This window comes from Macrotis lagotis, chromosome 1, assembly GCF_037893015.1.
Source record: "Macrotis lagotis isolate mMagLag1 chromosome 1, bilby.v1.9.chrom.fasta, whole genome shotgun sequence".
NCBI classification, from domain to species: Eukaryota; Metazoa; Chordata; class Mammalia; order Peramelemorphia; family Peramelidae; genus Macrotis; species Macrotis lagotis.
The window spans coordinates 913,834,228-913,859,295 of record NC_133658.1 but is presented as its reverse complement, the minus strand read 5'-3'; the positions used below and the strand labels follow the sequence as shown (position 1 = coordinate 913,859,295).

Below are 25,068 nucleotides of genomic sequence, written 5' to 3'. Positions count from 1 at the left end.
TTTCCCACTTCCATATCATTGCAATAACTCATTGTAATAAAGAAAAATCTTATTATATGAAATATCTTAGCCTATTCCTCCTCTCCTTTTTCTTTCTCCCATTACATTTCCCTTTTATCTATTGACTCCATTTTTATACCACAATATGTGTTCAAATTCAGTTTTCCCTTGTGCTTCATCTATAAAAGTTCCTTCTACCTGCTCTATTAAATGAGAAGGTTCATATGAGCATTATCAGTATCATTTTTCTATACAGGAAAACATGTAGTTCATCATCATTAAGTCCCTCATATTTTCCTCTTCTCCTCCACTCTTTATGCTTTGCCTGAGTCCTGTATTTGAAGATCAAACCTTCTGTTCAGCTCTGGCCATTTCAACAGGAATATTTGTAATTCCCCTGGTTCATTGAAAGTCCATCTTTTTCCCTGGAATAGGATGTTCAGTTTTGCTGGGTGATTGATTCTCGGTTGCATTCTAAGCTCTTTTGCCTTCTGGTATATTATATTCCAAGCCCTACAGGCTTTTAATGTAGTTGCTGCTAAGTCCTGTGTGATGCTGACTGCAGCTACATGATATTTGAGTTGTGTCCTTCTGGCTGCTTGTAATATTTTGTCTTTGACTTGGGAGTACTGGAACTTAGCTATAACATTCCTGGGGGTTGTTGTTTTTGGGTCCCTTTCTCGGGGAGATCGGTGGATTCTCTCCATTTCTATTTTGCCCTCTGCTTCTAAGATATCAGGACAATTTTCCTGTAATAATTCTTTGAAAATGAGGTCAAGACTCTTTTCCTGGTCATGACTTTCAGGTATTCCAATAATTTTTAAATTATCTTTACTAAATCTGTTTTCCATATCAGTTGTTTTTTCAATGAGATGTTTCACATTTTCTTCTAATTTTTCATTCTTTTGGTTTTCAAGCATTGAGTCCTGATTCCTAGTAAAATCAGCAATATCCCTGAGTTCCATTCTTTATCTGAAGGATTTGTTTTCCTCAGAGAGCTTTCTTATGCTCTTTTCCATATGGCCAATTCTACTTTTTATAGTATTCTTCTTTTCAGTAACTTTTTGAAGTGTTTTATCCATTTGACCTATGCTGGTTTTTAACATGTTATTTTCTTCAGCATTTTTGGATCTCCTTGACTAAGCTGCTGACTTCTTTTTCATGTTTTTCCTGCCTCTCTCTCATTTCTTTTCCCAATTTTTCCTCTATTTCACTCACTTGATTTTCAAAGTCTTTTTTTGAGCTCTGTCATGGCCTGAGCCCAATTTCTGTTTTTTTCTTGGAGTCTTTAGATCCAGGGGCTTGTACCTTCTCATCTTCAGATTGGGCATTTTGGTCCTTCTTGGGATCACAAGCAAAGTATTTCTCAATTGTGTTCCTCTTTTTTCTCTGCTTACCCATTTTCCCAGCATGAGCCTCATTTTGGGGTGCTTCCTGAATTTTTTGTACACCCCCATAAGTATCTCAGTGTGTGAGGCTCTGTCCTCCCTCCTGGTCTGTTAATGACCATAAGCACCCCCCTCTACCATAGGGCTGAGGTGGGGGGACCATGCTGTTCTATGGGGGGGCTAGACTGCGATCAGGATCTGAATGTGGTCAGAACCCCAGAGTCCTGTTCCAGGGACAGAGGACAGAGTTCAGTAGTTCCTTTCTTCACTCCCCTCCCTAGGCTTAATTAGCACATGCCCTGGGGGCTCCTACTTACCAGCTCTGCCTGCTTCTGGTTCCGGGATCTGGGCTGCCATGGCCACACTGTTCGCTGTGTGCCCTGAGGACTGGGCTTCATGTGCTCACTCTGGAAATGGTTCTCCCCCCTTCCCCCCAAGTTGTGGCTGTTGGTCCCTGGGGTGTAGGTGAGGAAAGTGCCCCCAGTGCTGTGAGCCATGACTCCCAGTGCCCTGGGGCTGCCTCTGGGAGGCTGAAGTTCCTTTGCTCTGGTGGGCCACGCCTCTGGTGGGCCACCCCCTCCGACCCTGTGGAGCCAAGCCTTTCTGCTCTTTTCCAAGTTACCTTGGATTGGAGAATTGCCTCATTGGATACCTCTGTGGGTTCTGTCTCTCAAAAATGTTGTTAGAGTCCTTAGCTTATAAGTTTTGGTCCAGTGCAACTGAGAGAAAGTCCTCTCCTGTTGCCATCTTGCCCCACCCCCTTCAGTCTAATTTCTAACCCTACTGTGGAAAACTGTGATACCTGATCCAGGTTCCGCAAGGATCTCTGAGGTCATCTTCAGGTTTTCACCTGGGATGCCTTGCATAGAAAGGCTACTGCATCCTATAACCTATCCTATACTTTTGTCAGGAAGAGGCCTATATACTCCTGTGGGAATAGTACATATCCTTATGCTTGCCAATAAAGTCACACAACATGCAGATGGCAAGTTAAGGCCTGCACTGCTAGGGTTGCATGCCATAAATCTAAATCTGTTAATTTGGTGCATTGGGATTGTATTCTTGTGGAACTGCTTGAGGTGGTATGAAATTCAATGCTGCCCTCACTATTTATCAGGGCTAGGGCAGACCCTTCTCCAGGTTTCCCAAAAATAGGGTTGCCATCCTTCCCTCAAACAGAGTGAAGCCCAGTGCCTTCCTTTCTGACTGTGTGGGTGTAGATTCAAAGGACCCTTATGGGGGAAAACTGGCTGCATCAATGTACCACATGTGTATCCTATTTGGCAATCCCTTTCAAAATGCCCTGTATTTCGACATCTAGAGCATTGTTTTTGTCCTCGGAAGTATCTCTGCTCCCAAAAGTTGCAACCATAACATGGATATTAAAGGTGGCTGTTCCCACAATTTAACACTGTTGCATTATTTTTGTCACAGTTATATTTCTCTTCCCTCCTGCCAAAGCTGCCTTACAATCATCATTACAAGTTTTTAATGCTAATTTCTGTAATATTATAATGCATGTTTCAGAATCCCCCATCTGGGATATAAACTGAGGGAAATTCTCATTCTGATCTTGAATGATCTTGGTAAAAGAAGTACCCCCATCTTGTTTACCAGCAAGTTTTCTCCCAAGATGCTTTAGCAGCAATCATGATCTATAAACTTGCAAATCATGTCTTTATTGAGGGGCTAGGTGAGAATAAGGTCCTGATCCTGTAAGTATCTCAAAAGAGATTCTGACATTAGCTTGGGCATTTCTTTTGGCTTGGTCATGGCAAAGTTCAAAGAATTCAGTTTTCCAAATGAAATAATCTCCAAGAGTCAGTGCAGTTTTTGCAACTAAAAACCAATCTTGTGAACATAATACTGACTGAGCAATGGTTCCTACTAAAGCCAAGACATATTGGTTAGTGGGTCCAGAGTTGGAAGCCCCAGCCTTTAATTCTTTTGGGACTTCAAAAATCTAAGGCTCTATGTTCTCTAACCACTTGTCCTGGATTGAGGAGATCAGGGTTTTCTAGAACTGGGAGCACTCCGAGGATGTCTTGCAGGTCCTATGACATTTCCTCCCCTGCATTCCTTGCCACCTTTACTGCTTCCTGTACTACACTAAATGCTAAAAACTTTTGGCAAGTTATACCAATTGGAATATGACCCCGTATAAAGCTGGAGTCCTGATACAGGGCTAACATACTCCGTTTCTTCCAGAGGAGCTTAAGGTTCTACTGCTGGGCCTTCTGCACTAGATCATTCATGCACCAATTCCTCATTATCTGGGTTAACATCTGGTCTTGTAGCTATGTCCACTTTCAATATTTTAGAAGCAATAGGCACTTCTTGTGGGGGATAAAGCAAATTTTTAACACATCCCTTATGTAAAATATGCTAATTGGGAAAACTACATTTCCTTCTTCTCTAAATTGCTCACTCATTTGTCTTCCTTCCATTTCCCATCTTTCTAAGTCTAATGTTCCTCCTTCTGAATACCATGGGCAACATTTTTCTACACATTCAATAAATTTCTCTAGTTGTTGATTGGTAATTAACAACCCCCTTTCGTGAACTGATTTCTTTAATACCTTTAAATAGTATTGTCTGTCTTTAGACTGTATTTATCTCATTTTTCTCTCTGACGATTCCCCCAGTAAGCCTGGTGAATTAAAAATGAAAGTAAAGAAGAAATTTCTAAAAAGCACTAATAAAGTTTAAGAAGTATGAATAATTTCCCTTGTTTTTTTGCACCTACCTTGTTATTTACATTTTCCTGGAGCTCCTTCCTAGGGACCACTGCCCCATCCTTTGTTTCAAGAGAATCCCTATTGCGGGTCCTTGTAAGGTCCCTGTTCAGGCACCACTTGATGCCAGCATCTCTGGGCATGTGTTTGTGGCAATGTGAGAAAAAAAACAGGCCAGGCAGAGAGTCATAGACAACTTCATTTACTGATCAGAGGTCCAGGATACTTATACTATAACTCCAGCAGTAACCAAGTTTCTATTTCACTTGATTCGTATGATATTTATTATTCTTATCACTATGCCATGTTATTCCATAATGTCAAGGTTTAGGTGTATGTCATGATTGATCTGGATGCTTATCAGAGTTTCTGGCTAGCCTCTAACTATACAGGACATGTCCTGGATCACAGGTAGTCACACAAAGCCTCAGGCCACCCCACTAGTTGAACCTGGAGCTGACGTCAGAGATGTTTATGGAGCCTGGATCAGGTATCAGGGATTTCCACAACCTACCACTGGACTGAAGGTATCCTCTCTAAAGTTTCTAATGTTTTTTTCACCCCTGTAGATCACATATTATTTTATTCTCACAGTTTCAAAAACATTTCAGACAAGGTAGTATGACATCACTAGAAAGTGAATCACAAAATTGTCAACCTTCTTAAGGAGTTCTAATGAGAATGGAATTCCTTCTTTTAAAGGCTCAAAATGAGTAGACATTTTCATTTATTCTAATTCTGCAAGAAGTACAAGATATATTAATTCATCATTATTTCTAATGGTTAGAATTCAGGAAAACCTTAAATGGGGCCACTTCCTTGTATGCAAGGAAGAACCTAATGGATCATATTTGTGGTTTAATATTGCATGTGAAATAAGATATGGGAGTTTAAGACATTGCAAAATTCCATAAAAGTGAATAGTGTTTAAAGGAACCTCAAAAGGGAACTAGAACCTTGGACTCCACTTAGAGAAGCAGCTCTTCCAGGAATAGTCAAGAAAAATAATGATAACTAGCATTTATTTAGCACTTTAAGGTTTTAATTTTGTTCTTGTCTTGTGGAGTCATTGTTTTCTATTTGTTCCATTCTAATTTTCAGGGAGTTTGTTACTTAGGGAAAGTTTTGCACCTCTCTTATCAAGGTGTTAATTCCCTTTGCAACTCTTTTTTCCATAGCTTTTATTTCTTTTCCATTTTTCCTTTAACATTCTTATTTTATTGGTAAAAACATTTTCTTTTTAAAAATTTATATTTAGTATTTTAATTTTTCCCTGGTTCCATGTAAAAATAATTTTTAATATTCATTTTTAAACTTTTGAGTATCAAAATTTCTCCTTTCTTCCCACCCCATTCCTCATTAAGGAAACAAGCAATTTGATATAGATTATAAATGTATAATTATGCAAACATTTCCACACTAGTCATGTTATGAATGAAAGCATAGACCCCCAAAAGAGAAATCTCAAGAAGAATAAGGTTTAAAAAAAGTGTATTTCAATTTGTATTCAAACACCATCAGCTTTTTCTCTGAAGATGGATATCATTCTTTATCATAGAACCTTCAGAGTTCTCTTGGGTCACAGTATTGCTGAGAAAGACTGTCATTCATAGCTGATAATACTATAATAATCCTGTTACTTTGTGCACAGTATATTTCACTTTGCATCAGTTCATGTCATCTTTCCAGGCTTTTCTGAGAGCATCCCTCTTATCACTTCTTATAGGAGAATAGCACTCCATCATAATCACATACCACAACCATTTCCAAAATGATGGGCAGCCCTCAGTTTCAAATTCCTTGCCCCCAGAAAAGAACTGCTATAAATACTATTATACTTATAGGTCTTTTTCCTTTTTATTTTTCATCTATTTTGGAGCACTGACCAAGTTGTGGCATTTTTAGGTCAAAGGGTGGGCATGCTTTTATATCCCTTTGGGCATAGTTCTAAATTGCTCTACAGAATGATTGAATCAGTTCACAATCTTACTTTAGTCACAGTTACTTAAACATCATTTTCCTTTCCTGTCCAACTAGTCAATATAATAGATGTAAGGTATCACCTCACAAATGCTTTAATTTGCATTTCTCCAAGCTATAGTAAGCTAGAACATTTTAATTTTTTTTTAGGTTTTTTGCAAGGCAAACGGGGTTAATTGGCTTACCCAAGGCCACACAGCTAGGTCATTGTTAAGTGTCTGAGACCGGATTTGAACCCAGGTACTCCTGACTCCAAGGCCGGTACTTTATCCAGTACGCCACCTAGCTGCCCCTAGAACATTTTAAAAATATGACTATAGATTGCATTGATAACCTCACCTATTCATATCTTTTGATCATTTATCAATTGGGTAATGGTTCTTATTTTTATAAATTTTGACTCAGTTTTTTATGATTGAGAAATGAGACCTTTATCAGAGAAATTTGCTTCAAAAGTATTTTTCATATTACTGCCACTGAATTTTGCTCCATCCTATTCCCCCCCCCCCATTAATTCACTGTGTCCTTTCATCCTGTCTCTCCTCAAAGGGACTTTGACTAGCACCTCCTGCAATCTTCCTCCTTTCCTTCACCCCCCTTCCTCTTACCCCTTTCCCCTTCTACTTTCCCATAAGGTGAGGGCAAAATTATTTTCTATACTCTTCTAAAAACTCTTGTTTCATCTCTTCTGGAAGTTCTAATTGACTTTATGCCCAAGCCGTATTTTTCCTAGAATCTTTGATTGTAGATGTTTTGATGTCATTCTTTGTGCTTGTGACTTGCACATTCTTGTTACCATAATAGTGCTTTGTTTGTTCATTCTCCCATATTACTTCCTGACTTCAGATTTTACATTAGGACAAGACTTTGTAGTGTGAAAACAATAATGATTTCTCATAACTATACTGTGAAGAAGATTAATTCCCTTTAGAGAATACTAGGCTGGTATCAATTCACCTTGCCTTGTAAGTTAGAAATTAAGCTCTCTGTTAATCACAATATCTAGGAGAACAATGCTCAGGTTATAAGGAGACTGTCTTCCCAGGAAGAGAGAAGAGAAGAATGCAAGAATACATTCGGAGATGATCATTTTTGGAGATCAGTTTCTGTTAGAGATATTGTGCAAATGTATATGTACAGGCCACTAAGAATAATTAATGATTCTTCCCATTTTTCCAATTGATATAAGAATCTATTCTCTCTTCCAATCTTCTGTGACAATCATTGGATAGTCTCCATTCCCTTTAGGTTTGTTTGATAAATCCCAGAGAATAAAATTTTATGTCTAATTTATATTTTTTCCATTATGCTATTTTAACTCTAAGTTTTTAAGATTCTTATAATTTTAGGATTCATAGTTTCGAATGTTTGGTCTAGTTCTGCTCCTGCCTTGGGGTAGGGGGGTGGCGGGTCTTGCATTATCTTGTTCTAGGATTTTAGGGACAGCTCAGGCTGTGGACCTGCAGTCTTTTAGGGCTCACACTTTGGTCTGATTCAGGGCAAAGACTGATTTCTACACCTCTGCTCTGAACAGGCTTCTGATCCTGGCTTGGGTCTGAGCAATAGTAGAGGTGCTGAGCTCCATTACTATTAGCCACCTGGGAAGCTCTGTGGGTTCAGTGATAAAATGACAGGCTTCCATTTGGTCTAGAATGGAGTGGTTATTCTTCTGCATTCTTCAGACTGGGCTGGAAGCTGCAACTGGGAACTATATCTCCTCTTGGTATGTGAAACACATACTTTTGTTTACTTCTGAAATTGTTTCTTTCTCAGCATAATATCTAGGTCTTGAGACTGCTTGGGGTGAGGTGGGTGGGGACAGGTACTCTCTTTAGTCTTCCTTGCATCTGTGACTGGGACCTAAGAAGTAGGCAACAGAGCCATCAGATGCTACCCCAGCATCTTGGTGCTTTACTATAGGTCTAGGGATATCTTGTCTTAGTGTAGAATCTCATTATGTTCAAGTTCACAATTTATTCTGAGTGCTGGTGTATTGTCCAAAAAGGTGCTGGACACCTCCTGCAGTGTCCACAGACCCAACTCCCTATGCTGGAAAAAGATTTACTTTGACTTTTTCTTGGATTTTCCCACTGGGATTATGCCTGGTGTATTTTTTAGATCTCTTTGGGATGAGGGGGAAAGCTCCTCTTTACATTATTACCAATTTCTCTCTCAACCTGTGGCCTTGGATATTCATTTGCATGTGAGGGTTGGTCTAGGTGATCACCAAGGTTCCTTTCAAATCTAATATTTTGTAATTCTGTGAAACTTGCTTGTTCATCTCATGGGAATATCTGACCACAGTACATTGTGTATATAATCATCAGAGAGGATCCTTATGCCTAGACTGATCACACCTCTAAAGAACAGAGATGAAGCCAGAGCCAAGGTTTGCAGACGAAGAACCTGCAGGTCAGGGAATAAAATTTTAACATCTATAAGCCAGCATGTTCTAAGTATCTATTCTGGGATAGGCAGTAGACTAAATGCTGGGGATATGAAGACAGAAGTTAAATATTTCCTGCCCTCAAGCCTAGTGAATGAGATGATATTTGCACATGATTGCATATGGAATCTATCCTGTCTTGAGTAAATTCAATAATGGTCAGCTAAAGAACAGACAGGTAAGTACTGTGGAATAAGTATAGAACTTGAAGTCAGGAAGTCTCGTTTTCATAAGTTCAGATCTGACCTCCAACATTTACTAGCTGTGTGACCCTAGGCAAGTCCCTTAACCCTGTCTACCTCAGTTCCTTATCTGACACATGAGCTGGAGTCAGAAGTAGCAAACCATCCAGTATCTTTGCCAAGAAAATACCAAATGAGGCCACAAAGAGGATGACATGCTGAAATAGCTAAACTAAAAGATGAGGTCAAAATCAGCTTAACAAAAGCTGCACAAAATCAGCTTATTAATAGTGATTCATATAACAGTTAGCAAAATGCATCAAACTGGTTATCTCAGTAAGGCTAGTGATCCCAGTGACAGAGGGGAGACCCTCTTTATTAACAAAGGAAAAGCAAGGGTCAGGTTGGTAGCGACAGACCACCGTTGGTTATGCTAAGAAAAGTGTGTGGCCTTCAGGCCCCTCCCTTACAATTGAAGAATATTCATTGCTTTATGAGGCTCATCATTCTTGTGTGTTTTCTAACATAATATTTGTAGAGTGATCAGTATCAGGGGATCAAATTTCCTCTTACTGTAGGCAAGGATAAAGGCTTATTGTTTTGAGGAATGGTGCCAGGTTAAGATGGTTGGAGCATATGGATCACAAGCAGTTGCTTCAAGGGATAATATTCAGAGTGATAATAAAATTCCCTATAGATTGATTCAGAGAGAAAACTGCTTTCCTGAACTTAACTCAGGAATGGAGAAGCATGACTTGAACAGCTATACAAAATGGAAGGTGGTGCAGCTAGGTGGCACAGTGGATAGAGCACTGACCCTGCAGTCAGGAGGAAACAGTTCAAATCCCCATGCAGTCACTTAACACTTACTGGCTGTGTGACCCTGAGAAAATCAGGTAACTCCAACAAACAAAATGAAACAATAATACAGAATAGGGTCAGTTACAGAAATGAATTATTTATTAAATAATATAAAATAATTTTAATTTCATTAAAAAAGTTAGGAAAGGGTGTCCCCTAGCAACTAGGGAGGGGATCAAGAAAAGTTTCATGGTACTTAAGTTGAATCTTGAAGAAAATCTGATATCCCAAGAGGCAGAGGTGAGGATGGAATGCATTCTAGATATGAAGGATAATGAGAACAACGTCATGAAGACTGGAGATGGAGAATGTTACATGTATAGAATAAAGAGAAGGCAGGCCAGTAGGTCTAGAAAGCAGAATGTGAGAAGGGAAATAAAATATACAAAGCCAACAAAAGTAGGAAGGGACCAGGCTACGAGGAGCTAAATAACCTAGTTTTTTATTTCATCTTAAAGACAATTGGGAGATGTTGGAATTTGTTAATTAGAGAGAAATGAGATGATCAGACTTGGGCTTTTGGAAAATCATTTTTATCAGCAGTAAGGAGGTTGCATTGGAATGAGGGAAATACAAGGCAGGGAGATCCAAAAGGTCATCTCAACAGACTAAGAAAAAGGTGATGACAGCCTCAACTTAGGTGATGGAGGAGAGAAGAGACATCTAAATGATGTTGTGATTTGTAAAAAAAAAAAAGCAGTTTGACATTGGCATATGTTGGCTGAGAGTTGCGAAGTCATGGATGATGCTGAAAATCTTTAGAGATGTTTTTGGCAGAAGTAATTTTCAGTTCATTATTGTTGGTGCTTAGAAGCGGGTGAGGCTAGACTCTTTGGCCCACTCCTGGATATCTGCTTTGCCAAAGATTAAGTAGAAAATCATTCCTAACAGATTAATAGCAGATGATAGAAAGAAAACATTCTTCCAGCCTGTTTCAGTGTCCTGTAGATGAAAAATTGGTAGTTGAAGATTTAATGTTGGTCCAAAAAATGTTCTACCTTCCTCAATCTTCCCTTATGTTAGAAAACACATGAAATTCTTCAGGTCAGGGAAAGTCTTTTTTGGGATTATCATTGTTGGTCTTGATTAAAGTACATTTCATTGCATTAATGTAGATAAATGAAGCTTCAAAACATGATGAAGCAAAGGGTTCAAGAAGCCCTGAGTTGCAGTAGACAAGAGTCTGGAACTTGGGGTCAGGAAATGTGGTTTAAAGGCCAACTCTGACACTTGTCTTGGAATCATGGATTAGGTATTTGGACAGAGTCTCCATTTCCTTATCTGCAGAGATATGGAGATAATGACCTTGCTTCCTATGTGAGGAGAGTGATTTGTGAAGTTGGAAAAGCAGGGTAAAGCATGGATCTCAGAGTCAAGAAGTCTGGTGTTGCAAGTCTCATCGCTGCCTCATGCTAGGATCTGGGATGCTGGTTAAATCACTTAAGTTCTCCGTGGCACTGGTAACTCCAAGACTGGTTGCAGAGCAGGGAGTATCCCTACATCAATGACATTTCAAGTTCATACAAATGCATGCATGTGCCCACACAGATTATTGTAGAAGGATGGATTCTACTGTTCAGGAATTTTAATGTGAATTTTGAGATTCCTGGAATTAGATCGCAGCCCCTTCTATTGCTGCAGTGAGTATGTATGAGTGTGTGTGTTTGTGTGTGTGGGGGGAAGACTGGAGAAGTGGGTCCTGGTCCCCTCATTTTCTTCCCTATTGTGTTTCCTACTTTCTCCTCTTATCCACATCCCCTACTCTCCATTTGACCTCCTATCACTTGGACTTCCTTCCTACCAGCTGCCTTTTACCTTTAATGAGGTAAGAGCTAGCAGAGGTGGCCACAGAACTGAGCTGCCATCTGGTGAGAATTGTCTATGGAGACTGTCATGGGAAGTCATGGGTTCTGACAACAGAGGGTCCCTTTCTAGGGACCAAGTAAAGAAAGCTATAGCTATGTGATCCTTCTTCTCCCTCCCCTTTGAAATCTTACCTGGAGTCCTGTCTTATGGAATGACCTTCCTTTACCTTCCCTGTTTCTGGGACTTCCCCCTCAGGGCTTTCCTATAAGTATGTGGGTGAGGAGGACTTAAGAGTTTGGTCCCTGTAGCTTTCTTACTTGTCTAGGTCACAAACTCATTAGACTCTAGTTTCTTCCTAGGTTAATAAGGAAGTTAGAATAGGTAATCTCCAAGGTATTTTCCTGCTCTGTATTTTATAGTCTTGTGGGTCCTTTTGGTCTCCTTACTCCGTGTCTATCTCCGTTCAGTGTTAATTCTATACAGAATGTAAATCCCTTTAAAGTATATGTGCTTTACCTGGTTAATGAAGAATCCAGTAACAACGGGAGAAATGAGCCCTGAAATCATCACAAAAACATTTAACAGTCCCAGGATAAAGCTGGCGAATCTGTGGGAAGAAAATTTTTTTAGGTCAAGTAGAACACTGATTTTCTCTCTCTTCCTTCCTTCCTTCCTTCCTTCCTTCCTTCCTTCCTTCCTTCCTTCCTTCCTTCCTTCCTTCCTTCCTTCCTTCCTTCCTTTCTTCCTCTCTCTTTGTCTCCCTCTCTTCCTTCCATCCTTTCTCCAAATCTACCTTCCTTCTTCCCTTCCTTCTTTTCTTTCTTTCTTCCTTTCTTTCCTTCCTCTTCCTTTCCTTCCTTTCATATGGCAATATTTCTCAATCTTTGGCAACAGTGTATCAGAATTAGAAAGGTGCTTACAAGTGACACTTAAACAAGAGTTTCCAGACTCTCCATATATGATCTTAGATAATATTCCTGGACCTCAGTTTCTTTATCTATAAAATGAAGGATTGAATGAAGTGGACTCTGAGGTCCTGTTCAGTTCTCGATATTTAATTCTATTAATATCCTAGACAAGCCTATCCAGGCTTCTTCGGAAGCCCACCTAGGAAGAAGGGTGAACTCCCAAGGCAGGAAGCTTTGTTCACTTTTGGACAGCTCTAATCTCTTTTACATTTAAGCTGAATCAGCCTCTTGGCAACTTTCTGCCCTTCTTTTCTCCTCCTTTCCCTCCTCCATTGCTTTTAATTCTAGCTCAATCAGAACTAGACCTTATGACTATGAGTGCCTAGCTTTATGACCATAATCAGAGAGACAATGGGGAAACTCAATGTCTCCCTGAGAGAATTAAGAGAGATAACCATACTGTAAAACAATAGCGAATAAATGCATGAAACATTTATAAAACAAAACACTGGGAGGAAGGAGAAGATGCTGTTACAAGTTAGAGCTCCCAGAAGGTTTCATGGAAGAAGTGACATTTGAGTTTGTTATAAAAGGAGGGGAAGGAATTCCACAAGTAATACTGCATTTCTCCTAAAATCCTACCAAGTCAGCTTAATTTTTGCTTATTTTCAGGGGATGCCTCAAGATTAATGAGCATTCCTGCTGGAATCATTATTTGATCTGCTTTTCTTTCTGCAAGGAAGTTCTTCACATCTTTAGCATGGTGAGCACGGGCTGACACCCAGACTAATAGACTTCTTTGGCCTCCTTACAAAACACATGGCAGCATTAAGTCAATTCACTTCCTTTTAACTACTTTAATGCACCAGACTTTTCAAGTTTCAAGAACATGAATTCCTGAAATACATTCAATCCTCTCTTTTTTGCCCTTTATGCTCATAAGAGGCAGGGTTTTCTTTCCATTCACACATTATCATGTGTGCAAATTATTTGTGTCATTCAGCAAGTTCATCTGTTCAGCGAGTTCATGTATTTTCATAGGCATTTACCCTCATCCAAAGGCACCTACTTGGGTATAACAAATACTTAATTATAATTTGTATAATTATAATTATTCATGTCAATAAGAGTATGTATTTTTCTTTAATTATATATTAATATTACTATTTTCTAATTCAATATTATTTTCTAACCCCAAAGGTACATACTGAATGCATCCATCTGGCTGACAATCTTTATTGGGGTGTATTTTGTAGGGCTATTATAAGCAACTTGAAAAATCATGCAAGGGCTTATTTTGAGGAAAATATGATTAGGGGAATGGAAGGGTAATTTAGTCTTAGGAAACAGTTAAGGAAAATCAGGAGGGCTGGAAAGTACAGAGCATGCACCAGGGTAAAGTATAATCAAATTTTACTAGAGTATAAAGAATGTATGCTCTAAGGTTTTTAGAAATGCGCTTCATAGTCCCCTTTTCCCAGAGTGAGGTCACTTGACTCCTAATAATGAAATTATCCTAGAGTGACAGAAGAATTCCTGATTCAACATTTCCTGCAGGAAACAAATACTCCCCCTAGTGAGGAGAGCCCCAAATTGTGATAAGATGCAATCATATACAGTTGGAAAAGGTTTTTCTCCTCCCTTCAGAGCTAAACATTAATCCTAGTCATCAGGGATACAAGTTAGTTGATACATCCTTGATATATCCCCACTCCCTGGTCATATGGTGAATTTTATGCTCATTAGCTTCAATCATCACAGAAGTGTGTAAGTTAATATGCATGAATCTTATTAAGCAGACCTGTAAAAGGTTAGAGAATCTAGGCTGACCCATGACTACTCTGAGCTGACTTTATCCTAATCTCGATTGGGCTAGGAGAACTCTTCCAGTTTGGTGACTGGTAGGGGTCATTTTTTTGATCTTTCCTTTTTGTCTTAATTCCTCATTCCTGCTTGTAGACTTGTGTCTTTTCATCTAATCAGTAGCTCAGAGAATCTTTGCCTTTGTAACATATTGTTCTGACAATTACTTGTATAATCCCAACTAGCAGCAGTCTCTTGTATCTTGTGGAAACCAAATATTTTTATATGAATTGGTGTGAATAGTTTAAGATAATAAAATTTGGGTTATTTTTCAGCTATATTAGTGAAGATGAAATGTTTGATGAAGGGAGATATTTGCTTGGAGTGAATGAGAAGGTGATTGACTGTGGAGAAAAAGTAAAGCTGTTCAAATTTTACTTTTAGCTGCTTCCCCAAAAGAATTATCTTTGTATTAGAAAGGAGTGGAAATAATAGGTAACTGGGAGATGATACCCAAGATAAGTAATTAAATGATAAGAGAACTTAGGAAATTTTTATGGTAGTTTAAGGTTTACAAAGGAGTGGATTCAGAGAAGATGATAGAGTAGGTCAGAAAATTCCAAGCTTTCCAGATTTCCTCCACTAGACTAAAAAGTGCCTCAGAATGAGAGTCACAAAAATTATTTAGAATTGGGGCAGAACAGTGGTTGTCTGAAGACAATTGGAGAAGTTACAAAGAAAGATCCCAGAAAGAAGGTTTCACCTCTAGTCTAGTGTAAATATCTCGAGGTAGCTCTGCTGAAACACCAATAGGTGTGCCAAAGGGCAGCCGCATTGGGAGGTAGCGTTTTTCAGCCATAGAAATTCTACCTCCCAGGATAGTACAGGAGTCAGGGATCTGAGGGAGAAAGATTGAGTGAACTTGTGCTGATTAGGAGCACCAAGGCCAGCGGTGCTGACAAGGGAGAAAGAACCAACACACTCCCAGTGGATATAGAAGCAGTGGTGCTTGCTAATTATGGTCCCTTCCATGCCATTCAAACATTTAATCAAAAGAGAAAAATGAGGGGAAAACATGATAGGCCAGCTATAATAATGAATTCTGTTTTAGACTATTTAAAATGACTAGACACCAGTAGACTGAAATATTGTTGTGGTATAGGAAGTCATGATCTCGTTGATTTAGGAAACTATTGGATTAATGAAGGAAGATGCTATTCTCCTTCAGAGAAACAGAAGAAAAATGACAGTAAAGATAGTACAGTCTGGCATATATGCATATGAATGTATATGTGTGTATATATGCATATTATTAAAGATATCTTTCTATGGACTTTTATTGACATATGTGTATATGTGTGTATGAGTATCTGTGTTTTTGTGCATGAATTATACAAATTCATGTTTAAATGTAGCCTTCTTGTAGTAGGTTGGATGAGGAAAAAACAAAGTAAAAAGTGCACATAGAGAACAAATGAAAAACACAAAGAAAGAGGAACAACTTTGTTCACAAGTATAATATTTATTATGTAGGTTTTCTTAAACAGTAATTTATTGTTTTATATTGAATCCTCTCTTATGTTCTGTTGTGTTTGTGTTAATATATTTCCCCTTATTTTGTACTTAAAATTAGAAGAAATATTAAATAGTAAGGTTTCCAAAGCTTTTTTATATTATTTACTTATTTGAACTTTGCAACAACCTTCAAGGTAGATATTTTCATTCTAGTTGTAAGGAACTAAGATTCAGAAAGGGTATTTACTTGCTTTGAAGCACAGCTAGTGAATTTGTGAGTTCAGATTTTAACTCATGTCTTTCTTACTCTAGTTCCCATGTTATCCACGGACTTACCTAGCGCTAAGGAACTCAGATCATCTGGTCCAGATAAGCCATGTCCTGGAGCACACCAATAACAGGTAGATGTATTTGCTAAGCTATCATGGGTGACCTTTGAAAGAACATTAATAGGAACCCAAAAATGTTTTCCTAATCATTAAAAAAAATGGAAGAAAATGAGATCTAAAATTAGAATTTGATCCAATTTCTGACCTATATCTGGAATGCATTATTAAGGAGATTGCTGATGATCATCAGAGAAGAGGAAATAGTCATGGTGGGGGGGGTAGCATGGCGTCATAAAGAACAGGCCATGTCAGACTAATCTCATTTCTTTTTTGACAAGATTACTGTACATGTAGATCAGAGAAATACTATGAATATAAAATTTTGCCAATGTTTTGTAAAAGTATTTACAAAATCTTGTAAATTATTCTTGCAGAAAAGATGATGAAACCTGAGTTACTAAATAGAACAAGTAGATGAATTTGAAACTGATTGAATGAAGAGATACAAAGAAAAGCAATTACTGAATGGACATCAAATGGCATTAAAAAGATCTTCAGTGAAATGCTTATGAGATATTTAAGTGGTTTGGTCTCTTACATAGTATCTTTATCAAATTTACAGCTGATTAAAAGAGTGGGAGTTTGGATACAAGTATTAGGATATTAAAGATAACCTTCAGATCTTAGCAGCTCTGTTTGTGGCAGCAAAGAATTGGAAATTGAGGGGATGTCCATCAATTGGGGAATGCCTTAATAAGTTGAGATATATGTTTGTGATGGAAAACTATTGTTCTACTAGAAACCAGAAGGGATGGGAATTCAGGGAAGCCTGGAAGGATTTGTATGAACTGATGCTGAGCAAGATGAGCAGAACCAGAAGAACTCTGTACACCCTAACAGAAAAATGGGGGTGATGATCAATCTTAATGGTCTTGCTCATGCCAGCAGGGCAACAGTCAGGCACAATTTTAGGATATATGCAATGGAGAATGCCATCTGTATCCAGAGAAAGAATTTTGAAGTTTGAAGACCAAAGACTAATAGCTATAATTTAAAAAAATGTTATCTTATGATGTAATTCTGCTATATCTCATACTTTATGTTTCTTTTTTAAGGATATGGTTTTTCTCTCATCACATTCAACTTAGATCAGTGCATACCATGAAAAGAATGTAAAGACTAAGAGACTACCTTCTGTGGGGGGTTGGGGAGGAAGCAAGATTAGGGAGAAAATTGTAAAATTCAAAATAAATAAAATCTTTCCAAAAAATAACCTTGAAAGATGGTATAATTAGATCAAATCCAATATGATGAAACTTAAAAGGATAACAGTAAAAAGGATACATGGTTATGAAAAACCAACTCCACAAGAACAAAATGGAACGGATGTGTTTAGAAATTCATCTGGAAATATCTCGTAGTTAAGGTGAGCCATAGTTTCCATACTAACAGCAATATGTTATTAGATAGCTAGGTAGCACACTTAATAGAATAAGAAGACAGAACAGATCTAATTCCAGATCCTTACTTAGTTCTGTGATTTGGGGCAAATAACTTAACCTGCCTCAGTTTTCTCATCTACAAATGGGTACAATAATAGCCCCTACCTTTAAGGGCTAACATGAGATAAGATGAAATAATATTTATAAAGTGCCTTGCACACTGTAAAGAGTAATCTACACCTGAAGAATGACTTGAAGAATTTGTCACCACATGGGGAGTGATTGCCTTTTCTCAACAAGGCTCATTTTTTAATATATAAAACTTCTGAACTTAGACTTCCCCATTCCCCCACCTCCAAATAAAGCATGCATTCCAACAAAGCTCTGCTACTATAAACATCTCCCTTTGCCTTGAGCTGATTGAGTTTTTTTGCATCTTTGAGGTCAAATCTTTGACTGTCTGTATTGCCATAAAATGTGTGTTTCTTTTTTTTCTTATTTTGACCTTCTTATTTCATCACATAATAAACAAGTCTATGTTTAGACTAACTTCCTCTAAATCAACAAATCTAAGTCTTTGCTTTAACCTGATCTGTGAGGCCAGATAAAGCAATGATTTTATTCTGCATTAAGGCACAAATGAAATGTTTATCCCACTTTATTGTGCTATATTCATAATGTCACAATTAGTGGGTGGAAGATGCAAAGTACTGCATAGAAGTCAATGTCAGGAAAGGATTAATAAGCCTCAACAAAGTAATACTCTGTTATAAACTGGAGAGAAATATGGAGCTATGACCAAAGATCTATAAAACTGATTAAACTCTTTGACCCAGCAATTCTAATACTATGCCTATACACCAAAGTAATCATTAAAAAATGGGAAAATCCCCACATGCTCCAAAATATTCATAGCAGCTCTTTTTTAAGTGAGAACTGCAAATTTTGTAAACAATTGGAAATTGAGGGGCTAGCCATCCATTTGGGAATGGTTAAACAAGTTATGCTATATTAATGTTATGGAATACCATTGTTCTGTAAGAAACCACAAATGATCAAACTCTAGAGAAGCATGAAATGAATTACAGGATCTGATGCCAAATGAAGGGAACAGAAGCAAAAGAACACTCTACACATTAACAACAACATAGTGAGTTGATCATGCTTGACGGATGCAGCCCCACTCAGCACTTCAAAGGACCAGGACAACCCTATTAGACTGGAATGGTATCCCCATCCAGAGGAAGAAAAACAAAGCAAAACAAAAAAAAAAAAAATTAAAGCCCTTGAGAATGAGATGAACACGACATTCACTTTTTTTTAGGTTTTTTTTTTGCAAGGCAAATGGGGCTAAGTGGCTTGCCCAAGGCCACACAGCTAGGTAATTATTAAGTGACTGAGACTGGATTTGAACCCAGGTGCTCCTGACTCCAGGGCTGGTGCTTTATCCACTACACCACCTAGCCACCCCTACATTCACTTTTAAAAATATTTCTCATGTGTATTTCTTTCCTTTAATCCTAATTTCTCATACCAAAAATGACTAATCTGTAAATATGTTTAATTCAAATGGGTATGTTCAATATTTATCTGACTGTTCCCCACTGAAGGGAGAGGGGTGGGAAAGAGGATGAAAAGAAATTATATAACTAAAAATTATGCATATGTGGGACCGACCTCAGATACTTAATAATTTCCTAGCTGTGTGACCTTGGGCAAGACACTTTAACCCCAATGCCTTGATTTAAAAAACTATGCATAAGGACAGCTAGGTGGTGCAGTGGATAAAGCACCAGCCCTGGATTCAGGAGTACCTGAGTTCAAATCCTGCCTCAGACACTTAATAATTACCTGTGTGGCCTTGGACAAGTCCTTAATTCCATTTGCCTTTCAAGAACCTAAAAAAACACTATTCATATGCATATAAATGTAGAAGAACAAAAAGAAAGAAACAAACAAAAAAACCCAAAGCAATATCCTGTAGACAGACTGCAGTGCATAGGTGAACCTGAGTTCTTGAAGGCCATACCTGCAGAGAGTGGTTTGCCAGGTTCTGTGTCAAGTTCTGGAAACAGGTCAGTTCTGCTTCCTGGAGAGCAGCATACCTGAACATGAAGAGGCTACTCTGAATTGGTCTATTTGCGTGGGGATTCTTTTTTGTGAAACAAAAATAGGAAATAGTTCTCCCTTTTGTGCAGTCATTTTTGGTTTCTGCGATGACAGGGACAGAGTGGCAGAAAAGGAAATGAAGGGATTAAGAATCATACTACCCATGAATTTAGCTTTTGGTGCACTTCATGTAAGACCCTTATCCACTACTCTAGTGTTGGGTGAACTGGATTGTGTTAGTCTTTACTCCTTTTGTAAATAAAGGCAGGAGACAAAAAGAAAGTTGCAGCTAAACTGAAGGATGATTTAAAGGTTCTTGGATAAACAAATGAATGAAACAGTGCAGTTGATTTCATCTTACATCTAATGATTACAAGACACAGGTTATCATGGGATAGTTAGTAATCTCATTTTGCTGTGCTCATTTAAGTATTTGTAACAAAAAAAGACTTCCATGAAAAAGAATGCAGTTTACACATCAACTTTTGTTCACAGAATGAGAAGGAAGACAAATATAAAAACTAGATTAAACTCCCCCAGTTATGTCAGCATGGCTGTAGTACTTAAAGAAAGTTAGAAGTATGTTGGGGAATTTAGATCAAGAAAATGCAAAGAGAGAAACCAAAGACTTGTTGATTGTAAAGAAATTTCACGCCCATTCATTTTGAATACTGTGTTCAATTCAGTGCATTTCAACAGGTATCTTTATATCTTGGAACTGATATGAAGCCACATACTGTCTTTCACCTTGAATCTTACCTTCTCCTGGAAGTTTTTTCTGTTTCACCCTTAATGCTACTCCTTTCCCCTTGAGATTATCTCTGATTTGTCCAGTATGTATATTGTCTGTATGTGTTTTTTTTCATGTTGTCTCTGAGGCAGGGTCTGTTTTTGCTTTTTTTTGAAAACCCAACCCTCATCACTGTTCCTGGAACATAATAGAGGATTACTGACTTGTTCTTCTTGTTTTGTTGCTGCAAAATCTTAATGCTGGATAATCATCATAATTATTTCACCAACAGACCTTTGATTCTTCTTCTTCTTCTCCTTCTTCTTCTTCTTCTTTCTTCTTCCTTTTCCTATTCTTTAATCTCCTTCACAAACACTGACTGCTTTTTCCTCCTTTGCTCCCATCTCTGACAGTGAACCAGACATTCTCTTTGCCAAACCAACCCCTTGACTTGTCACCATGAGGCTTTCTCTCCCATTTCCTTTGGGAACTATGCCTTATCATCGCTCTTACCATCTCAACTGGTTCTACCCTCCTGCGAAGAGCTATACATAGGTTCCCTTTCTCCTCTGTCTTTAAAAATCTTTCCCACTAATATGCCATTCCCTAAAATCTTTCTTATTTCTTCCTTTTTACCCCTAAATGTCTAGAATGGGTCCAAAGCCCTTATTGCTCTCTTTTTTTCTTATTTCTCACTCCCAGCTAAACTACTTATAGACTGGTTTTTCCAATACCCTCCTAACTGGTCATACGTATTTTCAAGGTTATCAACAATGCCTCAACTGCAATTCCAGAAAATTTTCTGAGTCCTTAACGTGAACTTTATTTCACTGTTGTTTGGGACATTATTGGCCACTTCCTGTTCAAGTCTTTTAGGCATCAGCATACATTTCATTCTCTTAAGCCAATATTTGCTTTCCTAGTCATTGGAATTTTTTATCTTTAGAATTTTATTCCTAAACTGTCCATCTGTTCATGGCTAAATGGCCCTATTGAATTTTTTTCTTAGGTTTTTGCAAAGCAAAATGGGGTTAAGTGGCTTTCCCAAGGCCACACAATTAGGTCATTATTAAGTGTATGAGTCCAGATTTGAGCTCAGGTCCTCCTGACTCCAGGACCAGTGCTCTATCTACTATGCCACCTAGCTGCCCCTCTACTGAATTTTAATACATGGAAACCTAACTATTTTTCTTGTGAAAACTTTGAATTCTGTACTCCCAAAATCTAAGGTTCATGCTCAAATTTCTTTTATTTTTCTAACATAAGATTCAAAGGGGTGGTCACTTCTACCTCAAGGTTCCCTTTACTTCCATTCCATAATTCCATCCCAGTATGGGAGCAGAGTATATATATATTTATATATATAAATATATATATATATATATAATATATATTATAATCAAATCCAGAATAGAATTTCCTATTATTATTTCCTCTGCCTTTTAATGTAACCCAAGAAATACTTAGCCCTTCTGTTTCTAGCAAAAGGAAAAGCTGTAGTAAATCTCAGGTCTCATATTAGATGTATTGCATTGTATTGGATATTAGATCATATTGTATCAGATGGTTTCCAAGTTTTCATAGCTAACTTTATGATCTCATGATCTTATTATTAAGATCTTGTCGTCTTACTGTGATATTAGTATATGACCTCATATGATTGTCCTGCAGACCCTTGTACTTGTTCTTTCGGAGAGAATCCATGAAATTTCCATAGCCCTATTCTGAACATTCCAGGTTTTGTAAGCACATCATCAACCTTCAAGGTTTGGACATAGAACTCACTCCTAGCTCTACTGTACCCTAAGCTGCCACATCTTATGGATTTCCTCCTCCTTTTTTCCAAGATCACACAGACAATATTAGAGTTAGGATTCATATTCAGTTACTTTTTGCTATTCTACCAGTTCTGAGGAAGAAGAGAGAAGGCAGAGTATCTTACCTGGGAGCAATGTCTAGGGGGTTCACCATGATCCCAGAATAACACAAGCTACTCATTGTACTAGCCAGTGTTAGAAAGGCTATAGCAGTAATGGAGTTGACATATGGGATGGCTACAGTAAATAAAGACGGAAAAGCCATACCTGGAGACCAAAAACACACAAAAAAGGGCATATATATGTTATCTTCTCCAGTAAATTGTAAACTTTTAGAACTTTTAGGATAGGGACTATTTTTTTCCTTATTTTTATATCTTGATTATATTGTGATGCAATGCACATAGCAAGTGCTTGATAAATAATTGTGGGTTCAACATATTATTGAAATAAATAACAATAAATCTTTTGAAATAATAGAATATGTAACACTGTCCTTACCCAGGAATGTGAAGAGTTTCCGTACTCTGATGACTGTGAGAATCTTCTTAGACAGGAAGAAGTCAGCAACTTGACCTCCTAGAACCATACTGATCCATGAAGTAATAATAGGCAGTGAACTCAGAAACCCATTCTATGGAGAGGAAATTGTGCAGAATTGATAAAGGTGGACACGTGTTCATTCATTCATTCATTGCAGCAACCTGCATTCTAGACTGGTCATGGAAACAGTCTGTTGGGCAAAAGTAGTAGACAGAATTTGTCTTTGGTTCATCCACCTTCTGTCTTAAGTGCCCATCTTTGCTTGTTGGTATCACCTCCCACAAGCATACCTACCTTTGCCTTAGTTTCACAGATTTGGGGAAAGAAGGGACAATTAGTATTCATCTAGTTCAATTGCCCTTTTTATAGATGGAAAGACTGAGGCCCAAAAATATTACAAAACTGGCACAATATCACATAGGTGGCTGTTCAACTATCATTTTCATAGATGAGCAAAGACATCACGATATTGGGATAAAATAGTGGAGGGTGGATGATATCCCAAATTGCTTGTGAACTGGATTTAAATGAGGCAAAGGTGTGAGTCCCAACTCTCCTTTTCTTCTCTTTTGTTCAGAGTCATTAAAATCCATTGACAGGACAAGTCAAGATGACTGGCAATACCCTGGAATGCAGTGGATGACCTCGGTGTCTTTGTCTGATCAATGTCTAAGTGCTTTAGTTACCTTCATGACTTTTGGAACAAATTGTTCTCATCCATCCATGCCACTGGGGGATGCCCTTGGGATAGACATCTTCCTAACTCAGTGATTTGTCAGTTAAACTCAACCTGATTTATCCTATCTGCCAAGATGATTTTACCAGAGTGTGACCGCTACATATGCTACACAGGTGATATTGGATGACAGGTGATTTCAGAGTTAGATGAAGAGCTCTGAAAAGGATTAACAAGTCCTCACAGCAAAGGTGTGGCTCACCTACCTTAATATACCAAATATCCCAAATTGTAGCAAATGTCATTCTTACTCTACTTTCCTAAATGATTCCTTTTAACTACTTCCATCAAAACTCCAATTTCCTTTGCTCTCTCTTTTAGATAGCTGTAGAGCATTTATTTTGGACTTGGAGCATTATGCTATGTTATTTAAACTAATTGACTAGTTATCTTGGAGCAGTTAGGTGGTAAAGAAGATATAAGGCTGGGACTGGAGTCAGGAACACTCATAGTCCTGAGTTCAAATCTGCCCTCACTCGGTAGCTGTGTGACCCTGGGCAAGTAGCTTAATCCTATTTGCCTCAGTTCCTCTTCTATAAAATGAACTGGAGAAGGAAGTGGCCAACAACTCCTGTCTTTTTGCCAAGAAAACCTCATGGAAAAGTCATTGGGGTCACATAGAGATGTACACAACAGAACTTTGATGAGAAACTCCAAGATGAGTTATAGTTAATTTGTAGTGCTAAATCACACTAAGATTCCAGTGACTGATAACCAAATTAATAACTCACCTTCCCCAAAGAATTTGCATCTAAAGAAATTTAAGATGTTAATGTTTTAAAAAATCTAAAGGAATATTCCTATATCATGGTATTTCAGACACTTCAATAGAATGTACAAGAGATAATCTCAGGTAGAGGATGCCTTTAGCTATATTGTTCACTGTACTCTGAAATCCTTAATTCAAATGTTATGGAATCCATGCATATTCTCCATGGTTTTAATTCAACCATTGGATTTCAAGAGAGCTATGAGAAGATAGAAGGGTAACACACAAACTTACAGGAGCAGAGATGACATGAATCTGGGAGCCAAACACTGAGTTCATTTATCTCTTGGATCTGCCATTAAATCACTATGGGATCATGGATAAATCATTTTACTCTTCTTCTTAGTTTTTTTTTTGCAAGGCAAATGGGGTTAAGTGGCTTGCCCAAAGCCACACAGGTGATTATTAAGTGTCTGAGACCGGATTTGAACCCAGGTACTCCTGACTCCAAGTCTGGTGCTTTATCCACTATGCCACCTAGCCGCCCCTTCTTCTTAGTTTTGATGTGGGACTGAATCAGATTTCTAGACTTAAAGTCTCTGTACTTGTTTTAAAAATTTTGATAACAAAGTCAAGCAAATTAGTTTCTTTCATAATCATGTAAATATATCTAGATTTATTGAGCACCTACTATGGTCTGGAGTGCTGGATCTGTATTTTTTAATGTTTTAAAACATTATTTCAAGAAGTAGTCTACAGGTTTCACCAGGCCAACTATCCCCGAAGGTCCATGACACAGAAATGGTTAAAAGCCCTTCTACTGGTTTAAGAGATCCTCCTAAGCTACCATTCTGGGATTTGTGGTTCCAAGGAGAATAGGTGAGCCATCAGTATGGTAGTCTACTGGGAAATGAAATAATCCTTTACCTCTTCAGCATTTGTTAGCTCATCACCTCCTCCCAGATACTCTTTCCTCTTTGGTTCTTCATGGCCCAACTACTTCCTTTTCTCCCACTTCCTCTACATCAC

At 38.1% G+C, this 25,068-nt stretch overlaps 1 protein-coding gene across 1 annotated transcript in view; it reads right to left on the bottom strand.

Annotated features, from left to right (window-relative positions):
* Positions 1-10,399: 10,399 nt before the first annotated feature.
* LOC141509020 (putative small intestine urate exporter) overlaps positions 10,400-25,068 on the bottom strand; it is a 78,805-nt gene continuing 64,136 nt past the window's right edge. The window contains 4 exon segments of the mRNA XM_074218193.1: positions 10,400-10,534; positions 11,915-12,005; positions 22,177-22,318; positions 22,553-22,685. Coding sequence (XP_074074294.1) covers positions 10,400-10,534; positions 11,915-12,005; positions 22,177-22,318; positions 22,553-22,685 — 501 coding nt within the window.